This window comes from Micropterus salmoides, unplaced genomic scaffold, assembly GCF_014851395.1.
Source record: "Micropterus salmoides isolate LMB-PRFRI ecotype aquatic unplaced genomic scaffold, ASM1485139v1 Ms_hic_scaffold_4, whole genome shotgun sequence".
Taxonomy (NCBI): Eukaryota; Metazoa; Chordata; class Actinopteri; order Centrarchiformes; family Centrarchidae; genus Micropterus; species Micropterus salmoides.
Genome location: NW_024043372.1, coordinates 161,079 through 185,769, shown reverse-complemented (window position 1 = coordinate 185,769; position 24,691 = coordinate 161,079). Strand labels below are relative to the sequence as shown.

At 43.4% G+C, this 24,691-nt stretch overlaps 1 protein-coding gene across 5 annotated transcripts in view; it reads left to right on the top strand.

Moving 5' to 3' along the window:
• LOC119886010 (potassium voltage-gated channel subfamily KQT member 2) overlaps positions 1-24,691 on the top strand; it is a 68,056-nt gene that overhangs the window by 5,630 nt on the left and 37,735 nt on the right. For all 5 annotated transcript variants that reach the window (XR_005441412.1, XR_005441411.1, XM_038696445.1 and 2 more), the window contains exons 3-8: positions 1,477-1,567; positions 4,298-4,424; positions 4,668-4,843; positions 5,849-5,974; positions 6,358-6,468; positions 6,566-6,661. Coding sequence is in view for 3 of the 5 variants with exons in the window: in XM_038696445.1 (XP_038552373.1) it covers positions 1,477-1,567; positions 4,298-4,424; positions 4,668-4,843; positions 5,849-5,974; positions 6,358-6,468; positions 6,566-6,661 (727 nt within the window). In the remaining 2 variants the exon portion in view is untranslated. The remainder of the gene's footprint in view (positions 1-1,476; positions 1,568-4,297; positions 4,425-4,667; positions 4,844-5,848; positions 5,975-6,357; positions 6,469-6,565; positions 6,662-24,691) is intronic.

Below are 24,691 nucleotides of genomic sequence, written 5' to 3'. Positions count from 1 at the left end.
GACCAGGGATCCATGCCGCCTGGAGAGACGCTGTAGGGCCCTTCTGCTAGAGCGAGACTTACTGAAGACAACGAGACCAGCTCGTAGTTTGCTGAGTTTGAAGTTTTTGTTGCGAACATAAATTTGACTGATAAATTGCCTCAAAGCTGGGATGCTCTGAAATATATTCCTTTGGTTGAGGTGCTCTCGTTGCACATTGGCCTTCCTCAACAGTTTCAGTGCACAGTTTTCTCGTGGTAGCGAGCTACAAGCCTGCAACAGCAGCAGCGTGCAGAGTGGTCATGAATAATGCATGTTGGTGATTGGACTGAAGGATTTATTGTGGCACATATCAACACATAATGTTCCATTTGCAACTTCAAACACAGCATATAAGAAGTGGATCAAAATATGAAATATATCTATGGATATGTTTGAAGAAGTGACACACGGTCAGCTGTTTTCACTGGAAATGAATGTTTTCAGGTCCAGTGTCTCTTTATTGTGAGGAGAACATTATGATTATATCTTCTCATTATAAATACATGCTTGAGGAGTTCATGAGAAGAAGGGGCGGAGGGAGAGATCAAGGAGTTCAGAATCAGGTTTTACTGTACTGCACCGGCTCTGGTTGATGTGGAACCACACTCTACCATGCTCTTTCCCTTTATCGCTTATATGCATCTGTATTTATCGATATTTTCACTGCGTGAGAAAATGGACGTGTGGCGTCTCACGGCCCCGATTTAACTCAAAGCTGTGTACCGCCCTGTACACTGTTAGACTCCATTCAGACTGAATGAACATTAATGCCATTAAGGTGGGGAATGAAATCTAAACTGTCCGTCCATCCGTTAGCTATTCCTGCTCCTCCCAGACCCAGCTGACACTCGATAGGAGGTCTCCCCTGTGCTTGCTGGAGCATTTTAAACCTGAGAATCCGTATCACAGTAATCTGTCTGCACATCCATGGGTCCACTGCTAACAGCTAATCCAATCCAGTCTGACTGTAAAGAGAAGAGCAGCTGCCGTCACAGCAGCCCGTCTGATGGCTGTCATGTTTCCCAAACGTCCCATTGGTTCCCAAACAGACCTGGATATTGGTGTTAGTATGTTAGCATCTAACAGATTAGCAACAACATTTCTGACTTCCTCCATTTTTACACACACTCTGAGATCCACTTTACAATAAGATGTCACTCTGGATGAAGAGTGACCCACATACAGATTGAGACCAGAGCAGGTGATGCTATCAGCTGGAACATCTGCACGTCAGTTAGAGAACGGTCATAGTCATGGGAAATGAAAATGTCATGTTCATCAGGAATAGAGCTGTCTGAATGAATCATTAATGATTATTGATTAATGGATACCAGCGTACAGAACCAGCAGAAGACAGACTGCAGATCAGGTGTCACAGTCTGAATCTTCCCCCTGAAACAGATCTGGTCTTCAGAAACCCAAGAGCCGTGTGTGTTTAATGTGTTCTCTGTTCAGGTTCCTGCTGGTGTTCTCCTGTCTGGTTCTGTCTGTGTTCTCCACCATCAGGGAGTACGAGAAGAGTTCAGAGGATGCTCTCTACATTCTGGTAAAACTGTGCACGACTCACGTTGTTAAAAATACACCTCATCTATCTTCAGATCAGACACTGAAAAACATCTTTAAATAGAACATGGAACGTTTCAACACATCCTGAGGTGTTTAAACTTGTCACTTTAAATCAGGTTTGATTTCTGCTGGTTCTAAAGCAGCAATGATCAGTTTAGTAATTATTGGAGAAAATGAAACAGGAGCTATTTTCAGAATCAGCCCAAAAGTTCATCTAAAATCCTTTTCCTCAGGCTTATGTGATAGGAAGCCAGAGCTGTAGATCTGTGTATGAACAGCATACGCACGTTCTATAATCAGCAGGAATACGTTCCAAAAACAGCAGGAACACGCTCTATGAACATGTTCAGGAACACGTTGCAGGAACACGTTCTATAAACTGCAGGAACATGTTCTATGAACATGTTCAGGAATACGTTGCAGGGAACACGTTCTATAAACTGCAGGAACACGCTCTATGAACATGTTCAGGAACACGTTACAGGAAAATGTTCCATAAACTACAGGAACACGTTCTATGAACATGTTCAGGAACACGTTACAGGAACATGTTCCATAAACTACAGGAACACGCTCTATGAACATGTTCAGGAATACGTTGCAGGGAACACGTTCTATAAACTGCAGGAACACGCTCTATGAACATGTTCAGGAACACGTTGCAGGAACACGTTCTATAAACTGCAGGAACATGTTCATAGAACATGTTCAGGAACACGTTACAGGAACATGTTCCATTAACTACAGGAACACGTTCTATGAACATGTTCAGGAACACGTTACAGGAACATGTTCCATAAACTACAGGAACACGCTCTATGAACATGTTCAGGAACACGTTACAGGAACATGTTCCATAAACTACAGGAACACGCTCTATGAACATGTTCTATAAACTACAGGAACACGCTCTATGAACATGTTCAGGAACACATTACAGGAACATGTTCCATAAACTACAGGAACACGCTCTATGAACATGTTCAGGAACACGTTACAGGAACATGTTCCATTAACTACAGGAACACGTTCTATGAACATGTTCAGGAACACGTTACAGGAACATGTTCCATAAACTACAGGAACACGCTCTATGAACATGTTCAGGAACACGTTACAGGAAAATGTTTCATAAACTACAGGAACACGCTCTATGAACATGTTCAGGAACACGTTGCAGGAACATGTTCTATAAACAGCAGGAACACTTTCTATAATCAGCAGGAACACGTTCCATAAATAGGAGGAACACACTCTACGAACATGTAGAGGAATACGTTGCAGGAACACGTTCTATGAACATGTTCAGGAACACGTTGCAAGAACATGTTCTATAAACAGCAGGAACACGCTCTATGAACATGTTCAGGAACACGTTACAGGAAAATGTTCCATAAACTACAGGAACACGTTCTATGAACATGTTCAGGAACACGTTACAGGAACATGTTCCATAAACTACAGGAACACGCTCTATGAACATGTTCAGGAATACGTTGCAGGGAACACGTTCTATAAACTGCAGGAACACGCTCTATGAACATGTTCAGGAAGACGTTGCAGGAACACGTTCTATAAACTGCAGGAACATGTTCATAGAACATGTTCAGGAACACGTTACAGGAACATGTTCCATTAACTACAGGAACACGTTCTATGAACATGTTCAGGAACACGTTACAGGAACATGTTCCATAAACTACAGGAACACGCTCTATGAACATGTTCAGGAACACGTTACAGGAACATGTTCCATAAACTACAGGAACACGCTCTATGAACATGTTCTATAAACTACAGGAACACGCTCTATGAACATGTTCAGGAACACATTACAGGAACATGTTCCATAAACTACAGGAACACGCTCTATGAACATGTTCAGGAACACGTTACAGGAACATGTTCCATTAACTACAGGAACACGTTCTATGAACATGTTCAGGAACACGTTACAGGAACATGTTCCATAAACTACAGGAACACGCTCTATGAACATGTTCAGGAACACGTTACAGGAAAATGTTTCATAAACTACAGGAACACGCTCTATGAACATGTTCAGGAACACGTTGCAGGAACATGTTCTATAAACAGCAGGAACACTTTCTATAATCAGCAGGAACACGTTCCATAAATAGGAGGAACACACTCTACGAACATGTAGAGGAATACGTTGCAGGAACACGTTCTATGAACATGTTCAGGAACACGTTGCAAGAACATGTTCTATAAACAGCAGGAACACGCTCTATGAACATGTTCAGGAACACGTTGCAGGAAGACGTTGCAGGAACACGTTCTATAAACAGCAGGAACACTTTCTATAATCAGCAGGAACACGTTCCATAAATAGGAGGAACACACTCTACGAACATGTTGAGGAACACGTTGCAGGAACACGTTCTATGAACTGCGTTCCTCCAGCAGAGAATTTCCTCCTGGCTGTCCTACTTGGCGACACCGTTACATAACGTCCCAGAGGTTCTCACTTGGATTCAGGTCTGGGGAACGTGAGGGCCGATCAGTGGCATCAGTGCATCTTTCAGGATATGCCTACACACTCTGGCCACATGAGGCCGGTCTTTGTGGGAGGAACGTGGGACCCACTGCACCCGGAGGAACCCGAGGCAGATGAATTGAGAAAATAATGATCATGTGATCGATCAGTTGCAGCCGTGGTTGTTTCTAACAGAGTGTTGTGTAACAGGAAGTGGTGACCATCGTGGTGTTCGGGGTGGAGTACATGGTGAGGATCTGGGCTGCAGGTTGCTGCTGTCGCTACCGAGGATGGAGAGGGAGACTTAAATTCGCCAGAAAACCTTTCTGTGTCATTGGTGAGTCTGATGCCTTTAACAACACTTCATCTTCTCTCAGACAGGTGAGGAAACTGAGAAGAAATCCTTGACTGGATGAACTCGTGATTAAAACCGTTGGATGTGAGCCACATGGTTGGCTTGATCAGCAGCAGCTCTCTGTCTCTAAAAATACAGCGTCATGGTATTAAGTGAACTCTGTTGTGATTAAATGAAGAGATTTTGAAAAAGAATGAAGATTCTCTCTGACCTCTCTGGCTGCAGACATCATGGTGTTGATCGCGTCCATCTCGGTGTTGGCTGCGGGGACTCAGGGGAACGTCTTTGCCACTTCAGCCATCAGGTCGCTTCGTTTCCTTCAGATTCTGAGGATGATCAGGATGGACCGCCGGGGAGGAACCTGGAAACTGCTGGGATCAGTCGTCTACGCTCACAGCAAGGTAACCTGGGCTATCCCGGTCTGCCTCTCCATCTGACATTTCAGCTTACTAAACAGCTATAACTTCAACTGCTAACAATACAACACTTCAACTGTTTCTACATCTTCAACTTCAGCTGACATATGGATCCTGACATTTAAAGTATTTTCACACTGCTTCAATCATTTCAACTGCTTTCACTGCTACACTTCAACCTTCAACTTATTTTTTGCATGATATGAGGAAGATCTGTAATAACATTGTTCAGCATTGCAATGATGACATGACTTGCAATAAATAAAAAAAATGCATATTAGTAATGCAGTTCCTATATCAGTCTGATTGTCTTAAATTCAGAACAGAATTAGAACTGAATATTTTAAATATAACTAAATGTTGTTTCATGTGAAAAAAATAAATCCTATTCCTAACATCAAAATACTGATTAACGTTTAGAAAGATTGAAGAACTCCTGGCCTCCTCCTCCTTTTCCCTCTGCTGCTGCCCAGGGCGCCGGATTCACTTGAAGATGAGACGTTCCTTTATTGATCGCCTGTAGGGGAAATTCAGTCGCAGTAGATAGACCGGAGACTTCACACCAGAAGTCTACCAATTCTTCTAACAACAAAGCCAGCTGAGCTAGCGTTGTAGTTTGGTTCCACAAAATGTGAAAAAACGATTTAGCCTACTGTTCTGGTTATTGGCTTCAAATAAGGCTTAATGCTCACACAATTTCTCTTGACTGTCTAGAGAGCAGATTAACATATCACTTTCTACATGTTTACATGTTGATGCTTGTTGAACAGGTGTATTGATTAAGTATTGGCTTTTCACTTGAGAAGGATTTATTACATGTACTTTTTACATACGTTTTTTAGTATCTTTCTGACAGAGCATTTGACATCTGATCATTGTTATTGATCCTGGACCGTATCGATCAGAACTCCTTTAGCGACTCTAACTTCTGTTTCGACTCTGGGTTATTATGCTCTCTCTCTGGATTATAATGTCTCTCTCCCTCTGCAGGAGTTGATCACTGCGTGGTACATTGGCTTCCTGTGTCTGATTCTGGCAAGTTTCCTCGTTTATTTGGCTGAAAAAGAAGACAATGAACAGTTTGAGACGTACGCAGACGCCCTCTGGTGGGGACTGGTGAGACACTACACACTTCTAAAACACACAGTGACAGGCTGTGATGTCTCTGTAGAGATAAAATAACTGTTGGTGTCAGAGTGTAGTATTTAGTTTGAAGGTAAAGTGAAGCTTCTTGTTTTAATTGGCCAGTTTAACAACAGAGATGCATTTGTACAGATACCAACACATTTCCATCCTAATCAAGAAACATACATGAAAACAAACAAAAGTGCAGTGTGTCCGTTTTAGATTTAGGTTTATTTTTAATCACATTACAGATCAGATAACAGATGGATCTTTTGACTGCGCCTCTCTGTCGAGGTTATTTTGGCCTTTGAGTTGAATAAGGACTGCTGACCCCTCGGCAGACGATCTGATTGGTGTGTGTCTGTCTCTGTCAGATCACCTTGACAACCATTGGCTATGGAGACAAGTTTCCCATCACCTGGAACGGGCGTCTTCTGGCTGCAACCTTCACTCTGATCGGAGTTTCATTCTTCGCTCTGCCTGCTGTGAGACACTCTAATGTTGTTTACCTGAGTTTACGAAAGACAGGTGAACCTCCACCCGGTTCAACCCAGCTCACCTGTCTGTCTGTCTGTCTCTCAGGGGATCCTGGGTTCTGGTTTTGCTCTGAAGGTTCAGGAGCAGCACAGGCAGAAACACTTTGAAAAGAGACGAAACCCAGCTGCTGGACTCATACAGGTGAACCGACACTCTGACTGCACTCCTTCTCAGAGTTCTAACTCAGCCAAATCCAAACACACGGATTGAATCATTCAGCGTGACCACATTTCCTGAGATATCAGTAACTATAATGTCCATGAAGAATAAACCTCCATAGGAGTAAAAAGTCCCCTCAGAATAATGTTAAAAACGAGAGTGCCAGCTCCACCACGGCTAGCCAGTGTAGCAGATCTAGGCTACGTAACATTTTAATACAGTTATGAAAATTAATATTTCTGGGAATATTAATTTATGCCTCGAAATTAGGAGCACCACCTAAAGATTTGCTTGTCTGCCCAAGGCTTTAGGTCCTTGAGTATAGCCTGAGAATTACACAAATTTCTGGTAATTCATTAGTTGTTAACTTAGTGGTTCATTTATTCTGAAATCGTAAGCTCTAGTCAATCAGTCAGTCTCGAATCTGAGGGTGAGTTCTATGTATAGGGACTCTAGATCCTTAATAACACACACACAACATCACTATGCTCAAGGTGAATTTATTATTTAACAAAAGAGTACAATAGTGGGTAAATGTGGTAATATTACAGGGACAACAGTCAATATGACAATGTAAAGCTCGATTGAATTTCAGTTTATATTGTAGAGGGAGAGAACTAGAGAACACCAATGAGTCACAGAGTGTGGTTTGTTTTGCCCTAGCGTTGCCGCAGGTCCCGTAGCGAGGCTCGACTGCCAGTTGGCTCGTGGAGTTGGTTCTGGCCCGACCCCAGTGGCGTTTTCGAGTTGAGTTCGTAACCGGTGGATTTGTTCCGGAGTCCTTTGTGGGAAGCGCTTGCAGCAACGGGCCGTCAGCCAAGGCTTTTGCTCTGATCTCAGTTCGTTTGGTGTCGCTATAGCGGAGCCCACTCAGGGTTCTGTCGTCAGAGCCGTGGTTTCATTTATTCAAGGCCATAAATGAAGGCTTCTGAGTTTCTGGTCCAAAGTTGTTCAAAACGATCGGATGAGGTTGCAACAACAAAATCAAATAAACTCAAACATTCGCCGTAGGTTCGTGAGGCCTCGGTAATATAGGCTATTTAATGTTGCTGAGATTAAACAGGCAGCTCCAAACATTGGAAAATTGGAATTCAGGGTCGTAGCTTTCTCAGCTCGTCTGAAGGAAATTAAAGTACGAAACGAAAAAAAAGATCGGAATTTCAAAAAGTAAAGGAAGTTAAAAGAGCGTATACGTTTAGTTTCAAGAAAGTTTTTAGAAGAGAAGAACGAGCTTTTATTTTTTGAAGAGAAGTGAAGACAAAAGACAGCAAGGCCTTTTATTGACTTCACTAGGTAGTGGTGACGTCAATTTTGGAGGGGGTCTCCAGGGAAGTCCCTAAGGTGTTAACTTTTTGGGATAAAGAAATATAGTTGCGCGTATTTCTCTTTAATCTCTCTCTCCACAATATTGACATTCGGATAAAGACAATTAAAACGAGGCTAAACACTATGGAAAAAGTTTATAATGGTTATATAAAACGTAACAAAGCTTAATTACCTGTCCTCAGTATACTTGCTGGTTACTGGTTTTAACTCGAGACAGTTTAGATGTAAGCGTGGCAGCAAAATTTCGTTTATGCAATTACATGGTGATAGTTAGGCCTACTTTAGCGATCCTTGTAAGTGTAAGCCGAGTTTTAAACACTGGCGTGTTATACCTTTCCTGTCCCCTTGGTGGCGCTCGGGTCACACGAGAAAACAGTAGACATTCCACTTTAACGGGGAGGCGGGGGATACACACAAGCGTATCAATGGGTAATTTAGTAGGAAATTGTGTATGAAACATTTAACTAAAGCATTAGTTAATACTGAACAGACAGTGATTACTAGGGAATAACAGGGATGAATTAAGACAAAACAGAAAGAGGTTAGAGAACTCCTTCAAGATTATTTTCTTATGGGTCTGCTAGTTTTCAAACATCACTAAAGGATAACAACAGGGTTATTACTTACTAAACTCAGAGGCAAACGCTGCTGCTCACTTAGCAAGGTTATTATTTAAACAGAACAAACAGTTATAATGGAACCTTGCCTGGTTCGAGAAACAGGGGTTGTTATGGTCTCTTTTCTCTGCATGCCTGGCTTATCACATCGGCTATCAGAGAATGAAATGGTGGTTTATGGCTCAGCTGTTCTGTGGAGAGAAAAGAGTCAGATTGAGGCCGGAGGTGACCTGCGGGAGGGAGAAGGGGTCAGATCGCCCCCTTTTTCTGTCCTGTGGACTGTCTTTAGTGACACCTTTAAGGCTAGGAAGGTTCATTAAGGCTCTTTGAAACACAATCCTTAAGCGATTCATTGTCTGATTGAGTCACTTTCGGTCCTTACCAAACACCAGGCGATGTCTCTGGTTTTTACATGTGAAAAGGTCAACTCTCGGGGAGGGAAACTTCCCTCCCTCTTTTGACACCATCTGACCTTCATTGAAGTGCGTCTGGTTGAGTTCACAACACCAGGACAGCAGCAGAATGGATGGGGGGTAGAGTCGGATTCTGATCCTGAGAGAGAGAGAGACGTAATTTCACATAAGACAATAATAAACTGCTTGAAGACGAGCTATATTTATGTCCGCCCGGGTATATTAACGTCTACCCAGGCATATTAATATTAATGTCCGCCCAGGTATATTTACAAGCGCCCAGGTATATTAACGGATGGTCGCCCGGGTATATTAATATTAATGTCTGCCCAGGTATTTACATTTACTCATTTGGCGCTTTTATCCAAAGTGACTTACATTTGAGGAACAACATACAAGCTTCATCAGAGCATCAAATACAGATCTACAACTGACAAAACATACTAGTAAAAGCAGCAATAAGTACTAGTAAGAGCTCACAGTACATATCGCATCAATGGGGTAGATACCTAGGGAAGGTGCAAAAAGTGCAATCTATACAAGATCATTGTAGGGGATAGAAGAAGAAGAGCACAGGAAGTGCATGTTAGAGGTTAGGACGCACTGCTCTGATGGCGTGCGGTAGCTCGTTCCACCATCGTGGTGTCACAGATGAGAACAGGGACTGGGATTGCTTTGTGTAAAGGGACGGCAGAGCCAGGTGGCGTTCGTTGGAGGAGCGTAGCCGCTGAGAAGGAACGTAAGTTTGTATTATGGAGTTTAGGTAGATGGTGCAGAACCAGTAGTCACTCTGTATGCAGCATTAGTGACTTGAATTTGATTCTGGAGGCCACAGGGAGCCAGTGGAGGTCACTGAGTAATGGAGTGACATGAGTTCTTTTGGGCTGGTCAAAAACCAGACGTGTTGCTGCATTCTGAACCATTTGTAAGGGTTTCACCGCACAAGCTGGAAGACCTGCTAGGAGGGCACTGCAATAGTCGATGCGAGAGATAACCATGGCCTGTACCAGAAGCTGGGTGGTGTACTGAGTGAGGTAGGGCCTGATTTTCCTTACATTGTATAGAGAAAAGCGGCATGACCGAGAGACAGTAGCAACATGGTCTGAAAAGGACAGCTGGTCATCAATCCTGACACCCAAGTTTCTCACCACCTTGGCTGGAGTGATGGTTGCAGAGTCAATTTGTAGTTTGATGTTATGGTGGATAGATTGCTTGGCTGGAATGACCGAGAGTTCAGTCTTAGAGAGGTTTAGTTGAAGGTGGCGAGACTTCATCCATGCAGATATGTCCGATAGACAGTCCGTGATCCGCGCCGAGACAGTGGGATCGCCTGTACAGTACAGGTACAGTTGCGTGTAGTCTGCGTAGCAGTGGTAAGAGAAGCCGTGCGAGCGAATGATTGGCCCCAGTGAGGTGGTGTAAATTGAGAAGAGAAGGGGCCCAAGCACTGAGCCCAAGCACTGAGCCCAAGCACTGAGCCCAAGCACTGAGCCCCTGTGGAGAGGCAGTGGGAGGAGGATAATTTTCCTTGCCACAAAACATTAGTTATATTAACGAGCGCCCGGGAATGTTGACGTCTGCCCAGGTATATTAACGTCTGCCCAGGTATATTAATATCCGCTCAGGTATATTAATATCCGCTCAGGTACATTAATATTATCGTCGCTCTCTCTCGCGGCCAGGTATATTGACTGCCGCCCTGGTATATTAACGGCTGGTCGCCTGGGTATATTAAATCACGCCTGAAATCTCCACTTGCAGAGGCTTATGTAGTCAGACAGCTGGTGTTAGTTAGCATACAGTCAAACCATAAAGGGAGACGGCGCTCCTCGAGTGAATGGCAGGCACTCTATGGATAGTAACCATGGCAATGACTTCTGTGCGCTACACAGCCGTAGCCTTTTTAACTTAAATTAAAATTATACATAGGCTAACTTTATTTACCTGCATTTAGGTTTGCGGGGATGCTCTGCCATGTGAATTCCCCCCTGTTGATGTCCTGATAACTATTTAGATTCTGGAAACTCACAAACAGTGAGCATCAGTCTCTCTTCCAATGATTTGTGAAAGACAATTCAACTTCGGCAGCAGGCGGGCATGTGCGTGAGGCGAGCACGACCGGGACACTTTCACGGGAACGCACCCAGTACACCTTGTGCTCGACCACTTCACTCACTGTAACTGGGACACTTGCTACTGAACATAGACTGTTTCTGCTGATCATTACTGTAAGTATGTGCAATAAAACCTTCGCAAGTAAAAAGACAATACTTTATCAATCCACCTGTCTGTAAGGTAAGGTTAAACATTTAGAAATGGTTAATTTAATCATCTCTGTCCTCAGTATTTCATCCTGTATGTTTTATACAAGCACAGCTAACGCTAGCTTGGAATTAGCCAAATGTTAAAAACAAGCTAAGTAGAAAGCTGTCTGTCTGGAGCACAGACTGGTCTGTAGTCTTAAAGACTCAGCTGCTGGCTGAGACAAACCAGCCGCTACTCCTCCTACCTGTAACGTTACCTGCAGCCAGCAGGGTCTGGTCTTCCCAAATCCATCACTAAATAATAGTAAAGGATTGATAGCGGTATCGATAAAGAATCGGATCGTTAAGCAGTCTCAATAAGGGTGTCAATATCAATAAAAATTAACAATCCCCATCCCTAATCTTAGCTGTTCCTAGGACTGCACCAGAGATCTCTGATGTTTTACCTGGAATCTGCTGTAGCCACTCTCCCAGTTTGGGGGTCACAGCCCCCAGTGCTCCGACTACCACTGGCACCACTGTTGCTCTTACTTTCCACATCTTTTCTAGCTCCTCGTTCAGCCCTTGGTATTTCTCAAGCTTCTCGTGTTCTTTCTTCTTGATGTTGCTGTCGCTTGCGATTGCCACATCTATCAATACTGCCTTCTTCTGCTGTTTGTCCATCAACACAATGTCTGGTTGGTTGGCCATCACCAGTTTGTTAGTCTGGATCTTGAAGTCCCACAGGATCTTAGCTCAGTCATTCTCCACTACCCTATACTTCTGTGTCAAATCAACGGTGTAGGCTACTGGGCTACGCAGAGGCTACGCTGTTGCCTGACGTGCACCTCCTTCAAAGTGTAACTACAAGTCGAGTCGACGCGGACCGTAAGCTCTGTGATTGGTTGGCTGGGTAGCCTCGCAATGACCTCCGAGCCGACCGGAAGTACCCCGCGCTTTAAAGTAACATTTACTAGTGGCCAAAACGGCGGATGTAACACAGCGAATCAATATATTTGACCGTCGCAACCCGAGCGAAATGACTCGTTTCGTTATCAGGATGTGATCCATTCAGTCGGTAACATTTGAAAAGGCTCCACTAGCCGCAATTTTACCCCCATTTACATTAGCGGAGCGCTAAACCGGACGTTAGCCTGCTCGGCCGGCAAAAGTCAACACAGTAGACACTGTAGCGCTACTGCTGACTAGCGTTTGGGGGTGCGATTGCAGAATGACGGACAGACCTATGCACAAGTATAAATGCATGGCTACCTGTGTAGGCCTACGGCGTAGGTATGCACGTAGACCCTACGCAGGAGTATAAATGGGACTTTAGGAGGTGTCTTCCATTTTGACCTTGGGACTTCTAGCCCATACTCATGGCAGATGTTCCTGTACACTATGCCAGCTACCTGGTTATGACGTTCCATGTACGCACTTCCTGCCTGCATCTTACACCCCGCTGTTATGTGCTGTACTGTCTCAGGGGCATCCTTGCACAGTCTGCACCTGGGGGTCCTGCCTAGTGTGGTAGACCCCAGCCTCTATTGATCTTATACTGAGTGCATGTTCTTGTGCCGCCATGATTAGTGCTTTTGTGCTTTCCTTCAGTCCAGCCTTTTCCAGCCACTGGTAGGATTTCTTGATATCAGCCACTTCTTCTATTTGTCTGTGGAACCTGCTGTGCAGCAGCTTGTCCCTCCATGAAGGTTCTTCATCTTCCTTGTCCTCAACTTTGGGTTTCTGCTGCCTGAGGTACTGACTAAGCCGTTCATCTTTGGGGGCCATCTTCCTGATGTACTCCTGGATCTTCATCGTTTCATCCTGGACAGTGGTCTTGACACTCACTAGCCCTCGGCCTCCCTCGCTACGCTTGGTGTACAGTCTCAGGGTGCTGGATTTGGGGTGAAACCCTCCATGCATTGTGAGGAGCCTTCTTGTCTTGATGTCAGTAGCCTCTATCTCCTCCTTTGGCCAGTTTATTATACCACCGGGGTATCAGATGACTGGCAGGGCGTATGTGTTGATGGCTCCGATCTTGTTTTTCCCATTCAGCTGACTTTTCAGGACCTGCCTTACTCTCTGTAGGTATTTGGCTGTGGCGGACTTCCTTGCTGCCTCCTCATGGTTTCCGTTACCCTGCGGCACCCCAAGGTATTTGTAGCTGTCCTGAACATCTACAATGTGGCCTTCTGGTAGTTCAATCCCCTCTGTTATGATCATCTTCCCTCTTTTTGATACCATGCGACCAACTTGTCCAGTCCGAATGACATTCCAATATCGTTGCTGTAGATCCTGGTAGTGTGGATCAGTGAGTCGATGTCTTGCTCATGTCTGGCATACAGCTTGATGTCATCCATGTAGAGGAGGTGACTGATGGTTGTTCCACTTCGGAACCAGTATCCCTAGCCAGTCTTTGTGATGATCTGGCTGAGGTGGTTCAGGCCTATGCAGAACAGCAGCGGGATAGTGCATCGCCTTGGTATATGCCGCACTTGATGGTGACTTGTACAATTGGCTTTGAGTTGGCTTCCAGACTTGTTTTCCACAGCCCCATTGAGTTCTTGTTGATCTTGTACATTTCCAAGTATTCCAGTATCCATGTATGTGGCATTGACTCGTAGGCTTTCTTGCAGTCAGTCCAGGCGGTGCACAGATTGGTCTGCCTGGTCTTGCAGTCTTGAGTGACTGCTCTATCAACCAGTAGCTGGTGCTTGGCTCCCCTGGTATTACTACCCATTCCTTTCCATGTATTGAGCCACGTGCCTACTCATCTCGCTATGATGCCTGACAGGAGCTTCCATGTTGTGCAGAGGTTATTGGCCGGTAGTTGGATGGGATTGTTCCCTTCCGGGGGTCCTTCATGATCAGGACTGTCCGTGCTTGGGTTAACCATTCTGGGTGGGTCCCATCCATCAGCAGTTGGTTCATTTGTGCTGCCAGGCGTTCATGGAGTGCAGCCACTCTTTCTTGGATGTCTGCCGTTGTAATGGTCACTGGATCTTTTTCTGGGAGGTTGCTATGATGTGTTCTTAGATCCACTAGCCACTGAGCATTGGTGTTGTGGGATGCGTCTTTCTCCCATATGTTCTTCCAGTACTGTTCAGTCTCAGCCATGGTGGATCTGATCTTGTGTTATTACCCTGCCACTGAGAGTACACTTTGGATGGTTCAGTGGAGAACATCCGGTTTATTCTCCTGGCTTCTGCTTCTTCCTTGTATCTCTTTAGGCGGGTAGCTAGAGCGGTGAGTCTTTGTTTGGCAGTCTCCAGAGCCTCAGGTATCGACAGCTTATTGTATTTCTTAGGTAGCCCCTTCTTCACACCTTTCTGTAACTAACCTCTCTTCGTGTTGCCTTGATCTTGGTCTCTAGCCTTCTCCTCCATGGGGGGTAATGCTCTTTGTGGCTTGTGGTGTTCATCTTATAGCCAAGCATCTCTGTTGCTGTGGTGTACATCAGCTCATTGGTCTTGGTTATGGCTTGTGCAGGCCTTTCTGTCCTAGGTCATAATACCTACCTTCATTTTCAAATCCATCTGGCACGATAGCAGCGGGAGACTCAACCTGGTCACTCTCAAGGGAATCTGGAAAAGATAGAGAAGAACACATAAAGTACACTTAATGCAGTACTGACATATGTCAGTCTTGTTGGCCAAATCCTAGTTTACTTTGCTGGTACTGTACTTAAGCATCTCCTTTGTGTTCTCTTGAATTCTGAGTTTTCAAAGACGCCCACATTAATTCAGACGGACTGGTACGGCATCTAGATCTGTGAGCTGCATTTGTTGTAGGAAATGTTTTCCACACACAAAAATAATTTGAAATAACTTTAATAATACCTACCTTCACTTTCACATTCATCCTGTACAAAAGCAGGAGCCTCAACCTGGTCACTCTCAAGGGAATCTGGAAAAGATAGAGAAGAACACATAAAGTACACTTAATACAATACTGACTGACTTTGCATTCTTTGCTCTGGCTGTCTTAATCCTAGTTTTCCACAAACCTTCTTCCTCACTGCTGACCCTGGCTGCTGCCTCTACTGCCCTATCGTATTTAACATTGACCAATGCGTAAAGCTCTTCTAATGAAAACGACATGTCTATCCTGAAAAAGAGGAAGAGTGCACACAACAGACAACATCATTTAAGGTACTCTGCGTGAGAAATCAGATGTTGACGAATACATCTAAGTCACTAATGAAATGTACAACAACGCTGCCATGATAAAAAGAAAGCTTTGAGCTAGCATCGCTCGATTTGAGAATGACACGATGTAATTAAGTTAATAAGTCTGCCCTAGTAACTTACTTATCCACGGTATAAAACGTGTTTACAAACAAGGCAAACAATTTGATATATCGGTGATTTTAAATCCGATTATTTTATATAAGATACTAACTAATGTTCGCTATCTGATCGTAATACAAATCGAGACTTATTACACAGCTAACATTAGCTAGCTGTCGAAAGTCACACTTTGTTGATGTTAAAGAACAAAATGTCGTTAGCTAATCTACACAGATGCCAGTCGAAAAATACTGTGAACATGTACAAACTTGTCAAATAATAATCTTAAGGTGATACTTTACCTTGGCGACGTTATCTTCCACACAGAAAATTAAGAGTGCACTCTGCTTCTAACTTTCACAGACGCGATCTCGAACAAAGGGAGGGAGGGGCATCCAGCCTGCAGCGGGAGAGACGCTGTTTGATGGACACTTTTCACATCCAATGGAGATACTTGTTCAATACATAACGTCATAAAACCTCTTTTAATTGGTCAATTCGATTACGAACGCTGACAGCATACAGAGGAGAATTTGCTTGTTCCAAATATAGAAAAAAGACAAAATCATCTAAAGTGGATATACATGTATTCATCGGATAGCGACGAGATATATATATATATATATATATATATATATATATATAATCGGATGTTTGAACACTGAGCTAGAAGTTGTTTCTTTGTCAGTGTTGATGATGGGTTTCGAAGCATCCATATATCCCATAGTCTCTGCATATAACCCCTCTCACTGCGATTGCTTGTATAGTAGCATTGCATCAGATCCAAATATTTTGCTTAATCCATGAATGTCTTGTTGTTGTCATCAGGTTGCCCTGGTTCCCTAGCACCTGACGCAGACCTTGTTAACCTGGGCGACGTCCGAGTATGGCCGGTATGGCTCGTATTTGTGATTTCACTCATGCCTGAGGTAGGCTGGTAGCATTAAGGACCTTGCCTAAGGGTCCACCTGGATACCCCCCGCCCTGACCGGGAATCAGGGCACTACATTCTCAAGCCCAGTGAGTCCCTTACCTACCCTTGTGTTCTTTAGTACTACCATACTCCCAGGTTCACTAAATGAAAATCTAGTACAACCAGTTTCCACCACAGAATTGAATTCAGCCATCTCTAAGCTAAAAGTCGGAAAGTCCTGAGGCACAGATCATTTTACCCCGGAGAATAAGTCTTTAAAGCCACAGTTATCTCCATTATTACTTAAAACAGGATCTTACAGAGAGGGGAAAGTCCACCCTCTTGGATGGCGGCAATCAAGGGCGTAACCATGGTATAGACTAACCCAGACCCAGGAAAAATACAAGTTTAACATGTTGGAGACAGTGTGGTACCTCCCACATTATAAATAGAGGGTTGGGCTGGACCGGACTTCCTTTTCTTTGTCTCCAAACATTTTGCCTTTGCGGAAGAGCATGTAGATGTTTGTCGTATGTGTTTTGATGACCCTTCACTGTAAGTAGCAGTTTCTTTATATAATATATTATTTAAATTGACATGAAGGTAAATAGTTAAACTGTTGTTTAATATAATGTATAAAATATTTTGACTTATGTTGGTCTAATCTTTCGCATATTTCTGATACTTTAATGACCAAATGTTTAATATGATTTCAAGATTAAATATATGACTTATTTTGGACATATGTTACTGTCATTTCCTTCCACTCATGAAGATAACCAAATCCCTTTGCCATCATGTCTTGAACTCCTCACAAAGCCAATTATAATAATAATAATCCTTATTTGTAGAGCACTTTTCAAAAACAAGTTACAAAGTGCTTTAACAAGTGTAAAGAATAATACAAAAAAACAAGATAAGAGCATGAAAAATCAATATAAAATTAGTAAAATAAAATAAAAGGGATAAAATAAAGTCAAATAAGATCTGGAAAGGCTCTCCTATAAAAGTATGTTTTAAGAAGGGACTTAAAAGAGTTCACTGACTCAGCCGACCTGATTTCCTCGGGCAGGCTGTTCCAGAGCCTCGGGGCTCTGACAGCAAACGCTCTGTCCCCTTTAGTTTTCAGTCGAGACTCTGGAACAGACAACAGACCTCTGCGACGTAATCTGTACTGTGCGCATGCATTGGCGTCTGTAGCCACCTGTCGGAAGCTCCGTCTTATCCAGTTTTAATCCACACTTTTTCATTACATTTTTTATATCCTTTTTATTTAACTTATGTTTTTAACTTAAGTTTTACGTGGGTTAAGGATTTTAGTCATCCGACATGGATTTTAAGCTAGATGACTGTAAAAACGCGATCAACGCTACTGACCACAACAAAGCTCCGGTGACTATGCTTGCCGAAATAACTCTGCCCCATGAGGACTGCACACTCCTTAAGAAAGCGAGCAAAAAGATTGCTGACCTTATGGAAGACATCCGACGACTTTCAGAGTAACTCTAAGAGAGATTCCTTGTTGACTGGCTTTATGGCTTCAGTACAAGCCAAACAGATTGTTTCTCTTAGCGCAACCGCTAACATCCAGGACACCGTGCTTCGGGATCCATCTACTCTTCCACGGCTTTCCTCTTGCTAGAATCCGAAGCATCAGTCAACCTGGGCTGAAGTGGTGGTCCGTGGTTGCAAGAGAGGCTCGGATGGGGTTGCCTCTCCTCCGCACATCGGCCTCTCCAACCGCTATGCAGCCCTGTCTGATGACAGTCCGGTCCATCCAGCAGATGCACCTGTGGCTTCGAGTCTCCCTGATACGGATCTCTTTCGACGGATAGTGCCTGCCGACACTGTTGAATCTCCTCCACCGGCTACATCTCCTGCACTGGCGGCAAACGGTGATCAGCTGGGCCGCCGGTCTGCCGCTGGGCCTGATCGGCGGCCATCATCCCGGTCAAAAACCTCCGCTTCACGACGTAGGATCCTAAAGGAGGCTGTGCTCAGACGCTCCGGAGGCCGTCTCTACCCTGCACCGTCGGGTAGCCCTTCTCTCAGGTCTGTTACTGCTACTCCAACACAACACTCGGCAGCTCACACACTCCATCCTCAGTCCGCACGCAGTGTTGAAGCAGATTCTGCTCAGTCCTGCTCTGGAACCCCACAACCGGCATCTCCTCGTCCTCTTTTCTCCCCAACCACACTAATAATATGTGACTCCATAACCAGAAACATCCGTTTCTTTAACGCTACCACTCACTGCTTCCCCGGTGCCACCACAGCTGACATTTTAAAAAAACTCCAGGACGTAATGCCATCGCTCCCGTCCTCCATCACAAGAGTGATAGTCCATGTCGGAACAAATGACACAGCTCTTCAGCAGCTGAGTCTTTTTAACTTTTTAAAGCAGTGTGGAAAGTCTGTTTTTATCTGTGGTCCCATTCCCACAGTTGGCCGCTTCAGTAGACTCCTTGGCCTCCACGACTGGCTCCAGTCCGCCTGCAGAGCTCACGGTGTGTGTTATGTCGTTATGTCTTTAATATTTTCTGGCAAAGAATGTCTCTTTTTAAGACAGACGGACTTCACCCAAACAAACGGGGCTCAGAAATGTTAGCTGCGCACATACAGCATGTGGTGCGGTCCACACATGACTTACGTGAATGACTCATCATTCATGCAGCACACCTGGACGCACCACCGCTCACTGAACAGATCTCTGCCTCACTGCCACAAACAACTGTCTCCACCTGCTGGCATGTAAAGCCGTCTGCTCCCAGCGCTGTTCCACAGACTTCTATTCCTGTCATCATCACGCATAGACCAGTAAACCGAAATGTGCACATCCCACACAGAATTATTAGTAATCTCTTAAGGATTAGGACAACTGCACCAACTCCAGCACCCAGAACAAACTCATTTAAAATGGCTCTCTTCAATGTGAGATCACTCTCAAGTAAGACTTTTATCTTAAATGATTTTATCTTGTCTGCAAATCTAGATTTTATGTTTTTAACTGAATCCTGGTTGCAAATGAATGACTATAGCCAGCTAGCTGAACTGTGTCCGCCTCAATATGATTGCTTTAGTCAACCGAGGGTCAGTGGTCGTGGTGGTGGGCTAGTGAGCGTGTATAGGAAAATTCAATCAAATCAAGTGCGCTGTGATGAATTTAACTCCTTTTGAAGTTCTCACTCTTAAAGTTGGAGGGCTGCAACCTATCATATTTGTTATAATTTATCGCACCCCAAAACCACCTGGAGGATTTTTATCAGAACTTCCTGAATTTTTATCTACTCCAGTTTTAAATTATGACAGTTGTTCTTTGTGGCAATTTTAATATTCATGTTGTAGCAGGCTTAAATTTAGTTATGCATTTTAATAAATTTATGAGAATACCCAATTATGAATTTTAATATTCATAAAATCAAAATGATTCCTCGTTCCAGGGCACCACCGGAGTTGTTATAATCCTAGAGTCTCCTGAGCTCTAGGTAGCTTTTAATAATTTTAACAATTATTACTAGTGATCAGTTAGTTAATAATCGCTCAATTATCTTAAATCAGTCAGTCAGTCTCATATCTAAAGGGTCAATTCTCTTGGCAGGGACGTAGAAAATTGATTCTCTAACTAATCTGATATAAAAGGGTAAATAAACAATGGCGGCACAATGAGCCTGGAGGTTCGATTGTGGGAAGCATTTGACTCATACGGCATAGAAGAACTAATGAAAGTAAACTAATGCTGTGATTTAGAAGTTAAAATGGACATCTGATCACAGAACGTGTGTTAAGTCTTACTGCTTCTCGACAGCCTGCTTTTGGCCTGTTGCACGGGTCCCACTAGCTGCCCGATCCTGGCTTTTTGCTAGGGATTCTCCGGGGTTCTCCGTGTCTGATTGAAAACGCCTCCTCCGTCTGGCAATTCGGCTGTTTTCAGGTTTCCTTCGTTGTAGCTGGCGAGCCCACGTGGCTTGGTCTGACCTCGGTGAAGTTGGCTCGACGGAAATAGCTTAAAAATGGAACTTGGTCGTTCCTGAATTAGTCCAGTGTAACTTAACGGACTGATAACTTTAACAAAACAAAGAAAGAAAATAAAACAAACTGAGGGCAGATCGATGTCGCAGCACTTCGCGTGTGTAGCTTCAAGCGAACAAAAGGCCTGTTTCGCTGGCCGACTCTGAGGGCGTTGCCTGGTGAGGCACGCCGAACGCGTGCCGAAGCATCCAGAGAGCCGAGAGAGAAGCAGAGAAGAGAGAGTGAACGACGTCGTGTGTCGCTCTTTTGTTGCCTGGGGCGTGGTTCCCCAGAGGGCGTTTCAGGTTTCTCAAGGGACTGCCTTTCTAAACTTAATGTCTAAAAGAAAAGAAAATCTATTTGCACGTATTATAATCAAATATTTTCCACAATTGAACCTCAATGGTTGAACAGTTGTACCGTTCTAGGCATTTGGTAACAGGAAACAATTGTCACATTATTGGTCAGGATATTTATACATTTAACGGCATTTCCAATGAGGGTATGTAATACTTATTTCGTCCACTTGGGGGAGCTCAGGTTACATGAGGAAAGCTTAGATTAATCCAAGATCATCTCTCCTTAGGAACCGGGGAATTCAATTATTCATCCTTAAATTCAAGCTGGCGATTAAGAATATAGTAAGACATTTCTTTATCATCATTTCTAAAGGAATTTTGTAGGAAAGTATTATGAACAAGCATTGATTACATTAGATGAGGGAGTGTCTTGCTGAAAATAAAAACACTGCAGAAGTAACTTATTTAGATTCTTTTTAGCACTAATATCAACAACAGATAGCAACAACATGTTAACATAACTACTCAAATAGAGGCAAACGTAATCAGGTAACTAAAGATTTAATTAAACTTAATTAAATGCTTTGAGTCTTTGGAGACTCCAGTCTTTGGTTATTTAAAGTTCAGCTTCCTGGGTTATGTCACACCTTGGGTGAGACAGGGAGTATCCCTTTGATGGGGTAATGGAACACAGAGCAAGGTCAGTTGCCATGGTTATGTGTGTGTGTGTGTGGGGGGGGGGGGGGGGGGCAGTTTTGATAGGCTGTTCAGGGAAATGCTTATCGCTGGTTCGTGTCCCTTTGTCAGTTTGACAGTCAGGCCCCGCATTATCAGCTTCGGAATCAAAAAGGCGCCAGTTTTACGATCAACTGCCCAGGGATAACCGTTAAAGAAAGCAACTTTTCCACCCCCTTCCATTGAGGTCTCCCCAGCAGTCCGTTGACAGTTGATCTCCAACCCCCCTGCACCTCTCTGGGAGAGGAATGGAGGAATTTGGAGTAGCTCCAAATTTATTTAATAAAAATTGCACAAATCCACACCGTTGTTCCACTACAATGTTGATGACCCCACCAATGTTAATGCAACTGACTTTTTAAATATGGCCACTTCGTTTAACTTCAAACAACATGTCAAAGGGCAAACGCATAACCGTGGTAATACACTGGACTTGATTTTTACCCTGGGTGTCAGCATTTCATCTGTGGAATTAGTGGCCATGACCATATCTGACCACAGATGTATTGTTTTTAGCTGCGATTCGCCTGTTATTCATGCCGCCTGACCAATCTCCGTGTGTTCTCGCATCTTTAATGAACAAAGTCTTTCAAAGTTTTGCACATTCTTTCAGAGCCAAAGCCAACACCTGTATGATTCCAACACCAACAATCTGGTCAATCACTTCAATCAAATCTGCTTGTTGTCACTAAATATTACTGCTCCTCTAAAGGTTAGGCCTACGTCTAAAGCTAGTAAGCAACCCTGGATAAATGACAGCATTCGCAGCCTCAAAAGGGAATGCAGGAAAGCAGAGCGCAGATGGAAAAAATCCAGTCTCCAAGTCCATTACCTCAGTCTGAAGGATTTATTAATTAACTACAATAACATGGTTAAGGATGCGAGAACACACTATTTTTCTGAACTCATTACTACACATAAACACAATCCCAGGTTTCTGTTTAAGACTGTGGATCAGCTGGTAAACCCAACCCCTCCTTGTGACTCAGCTGGAAGTAATCATGACTGTGAATTGTTTATCTTATTTTACCAATGTAAAACTAATTTACTACCTAACCACTTTTAAAGAACCTGGTTTAGATCCCTCCCTCCCACATAATTTTAGACCAATTTCAAAACTGCCTTTTAATGCAAAGATTCTAGAAAGAATTGTGTCCAAACAGCTGCTCACAGTACTAGAAAACAACAAATTATTTGAAAAGTTTCAGTCTGGTTTTAAGAAGTACCACAGCACTGAGAATGCCCTGCTTAAAGTCAGATGATGGCATGTGCTCAGTCCTGGTACTACTCCTGGTGAACTGAAATTTGGAGCAGCACACCACAAAGCTTGTTCAATCATGTTTTTATCAACTTGGATTGAATTTTTGCTATATTTCTATGTTAACTTTTAAGGACACCGAGACCATTTTTACACGCCTTCATCTCATCATGCCTGGATTATTGCAACAGCCTTTTCACTTGTTTAACACAAAAATCTACTGATCGACTCCAGACTGTCCAGAACTCAGCTGCCAGGCTTTTAACCAGAACAAAGAAATATGACCACATTACTCCTATTTTAGCTTCATTACACTGGCTCCCAGTATGTTTTAGAATTGACTTTAAAATTCTATTGATCACTTTTAAAGCTCTTCATGGCCTCTCGCCTTGTTATATTTCTGACCTTTTAGTCCCATACGCACCAGCACGTACCTTGAGATCCTCGGGCAGAGGTCTGTTGTCTGTTCCAGAGTCTCGACTGAAAACTAAAGGGGACAGAGCGTTTGCTGTCAGGGCCCCGAGGCTCTGGAACAGCCTGCCCGAGGAAATCAGTGAACTCTTTTAAGTCCCTTCTTAAAACACTTTTATAGGAGAGCCTTTCCCGATGTTATTTGACTTGATTTTATCCCTTTTATGTTATTCTATTTTACTAATTTTATATTTATCTTAAATGTGTATTTTAGTCTTTTCAATGTTTTCTTGCTTTTATCTTGTATTGTTTCTGTATTATTGGGTATTATTGTCTTTACACTTGTTAAAGCACTTTGTAACTTGTTTTTGAAAAGTGCTCTACAAATAAAGATTATATTATTATAACAACCCCTTCCATCTCTATGCATTATATACCTGCACCTTCACTTCCTGTGTTTAAGAGTGGCCCGAGAGTTTGATTTTGCCATTCTGAAAATGGCTATGGAGAACCTCCTTGACAATAAACTCCATCTTACTGATCCTCTTAGAACACCTTAAGCACCCAGGAGCTAACAAATTAGCCAGATCCAGTACGCATGATGCAAGGCCATATTCCACCACTCTCCTAGCACTTCTAGCAAGAGAAGTATAGTCAGCCAAGGCTGCTAGTTCAGAGTGAAATTGGAGACTAAATTCTCCCATTATTTGCATAGGTGATGTAGAGGCCTTAGATGATTTTTCCCTTTCTGTCCTTCCTCTGGTAGGAATTTTGTTGTCCCTAGAGGGCCCTAATGGGTCTGAATTGAGATGTGGCTCTCATGTTGACATACTCCTCAGCAAACTTCCTGTGCAGTACAGAGATGGATTTGTTGAGCATTATATAAATCGTGGCATTCTGACTAGGCAGGCAAACCAAACTTACTCACTCCTTGACCTTTCAACCTGGCTACCGTAAAAGTCAAAAGAGCCAAAATCATATCGGAGAGAGCTGTTGAACTCTTTAGATGGGAGAGATCACGGACCGGAAAGGAAAGTCAGCCCTCCAAGCAAACGTCTTCTGTTTATTTGACGACATCCAAGGTAGATGGCACACCAGGAGCCTACATCCAGGAAAAGGTAAATGTTAATAAGCCTAAGCGTTACTGTCCCCATTGTAATGTCAGAGACCATTTCCTTGGTTCATGCACAGAATTCAGGAAACTCTCCAAAAATTACATTATGAAATGGATAACAGAGAAGGAGAGATGCAGAAAATGTGGGAGAATACACAAAATGGACAAATGCACATCAAAGAGGCCATGTAACATCTGTAGAGAGCTCCACCTTTCCATTCTCCATGATGTCAAGGCAAACAAATCAGCAACAGTGATGTTTACATCTTCTCCCTCAGAACTCCTTTACATGGACAAACCCAACCGCTCCCATAAAGTCATGCTGAAAGTTGTTAATGTATGTCTCCATAATGGGGAAAGGACCATCACAACTCACGCTGTCCTTA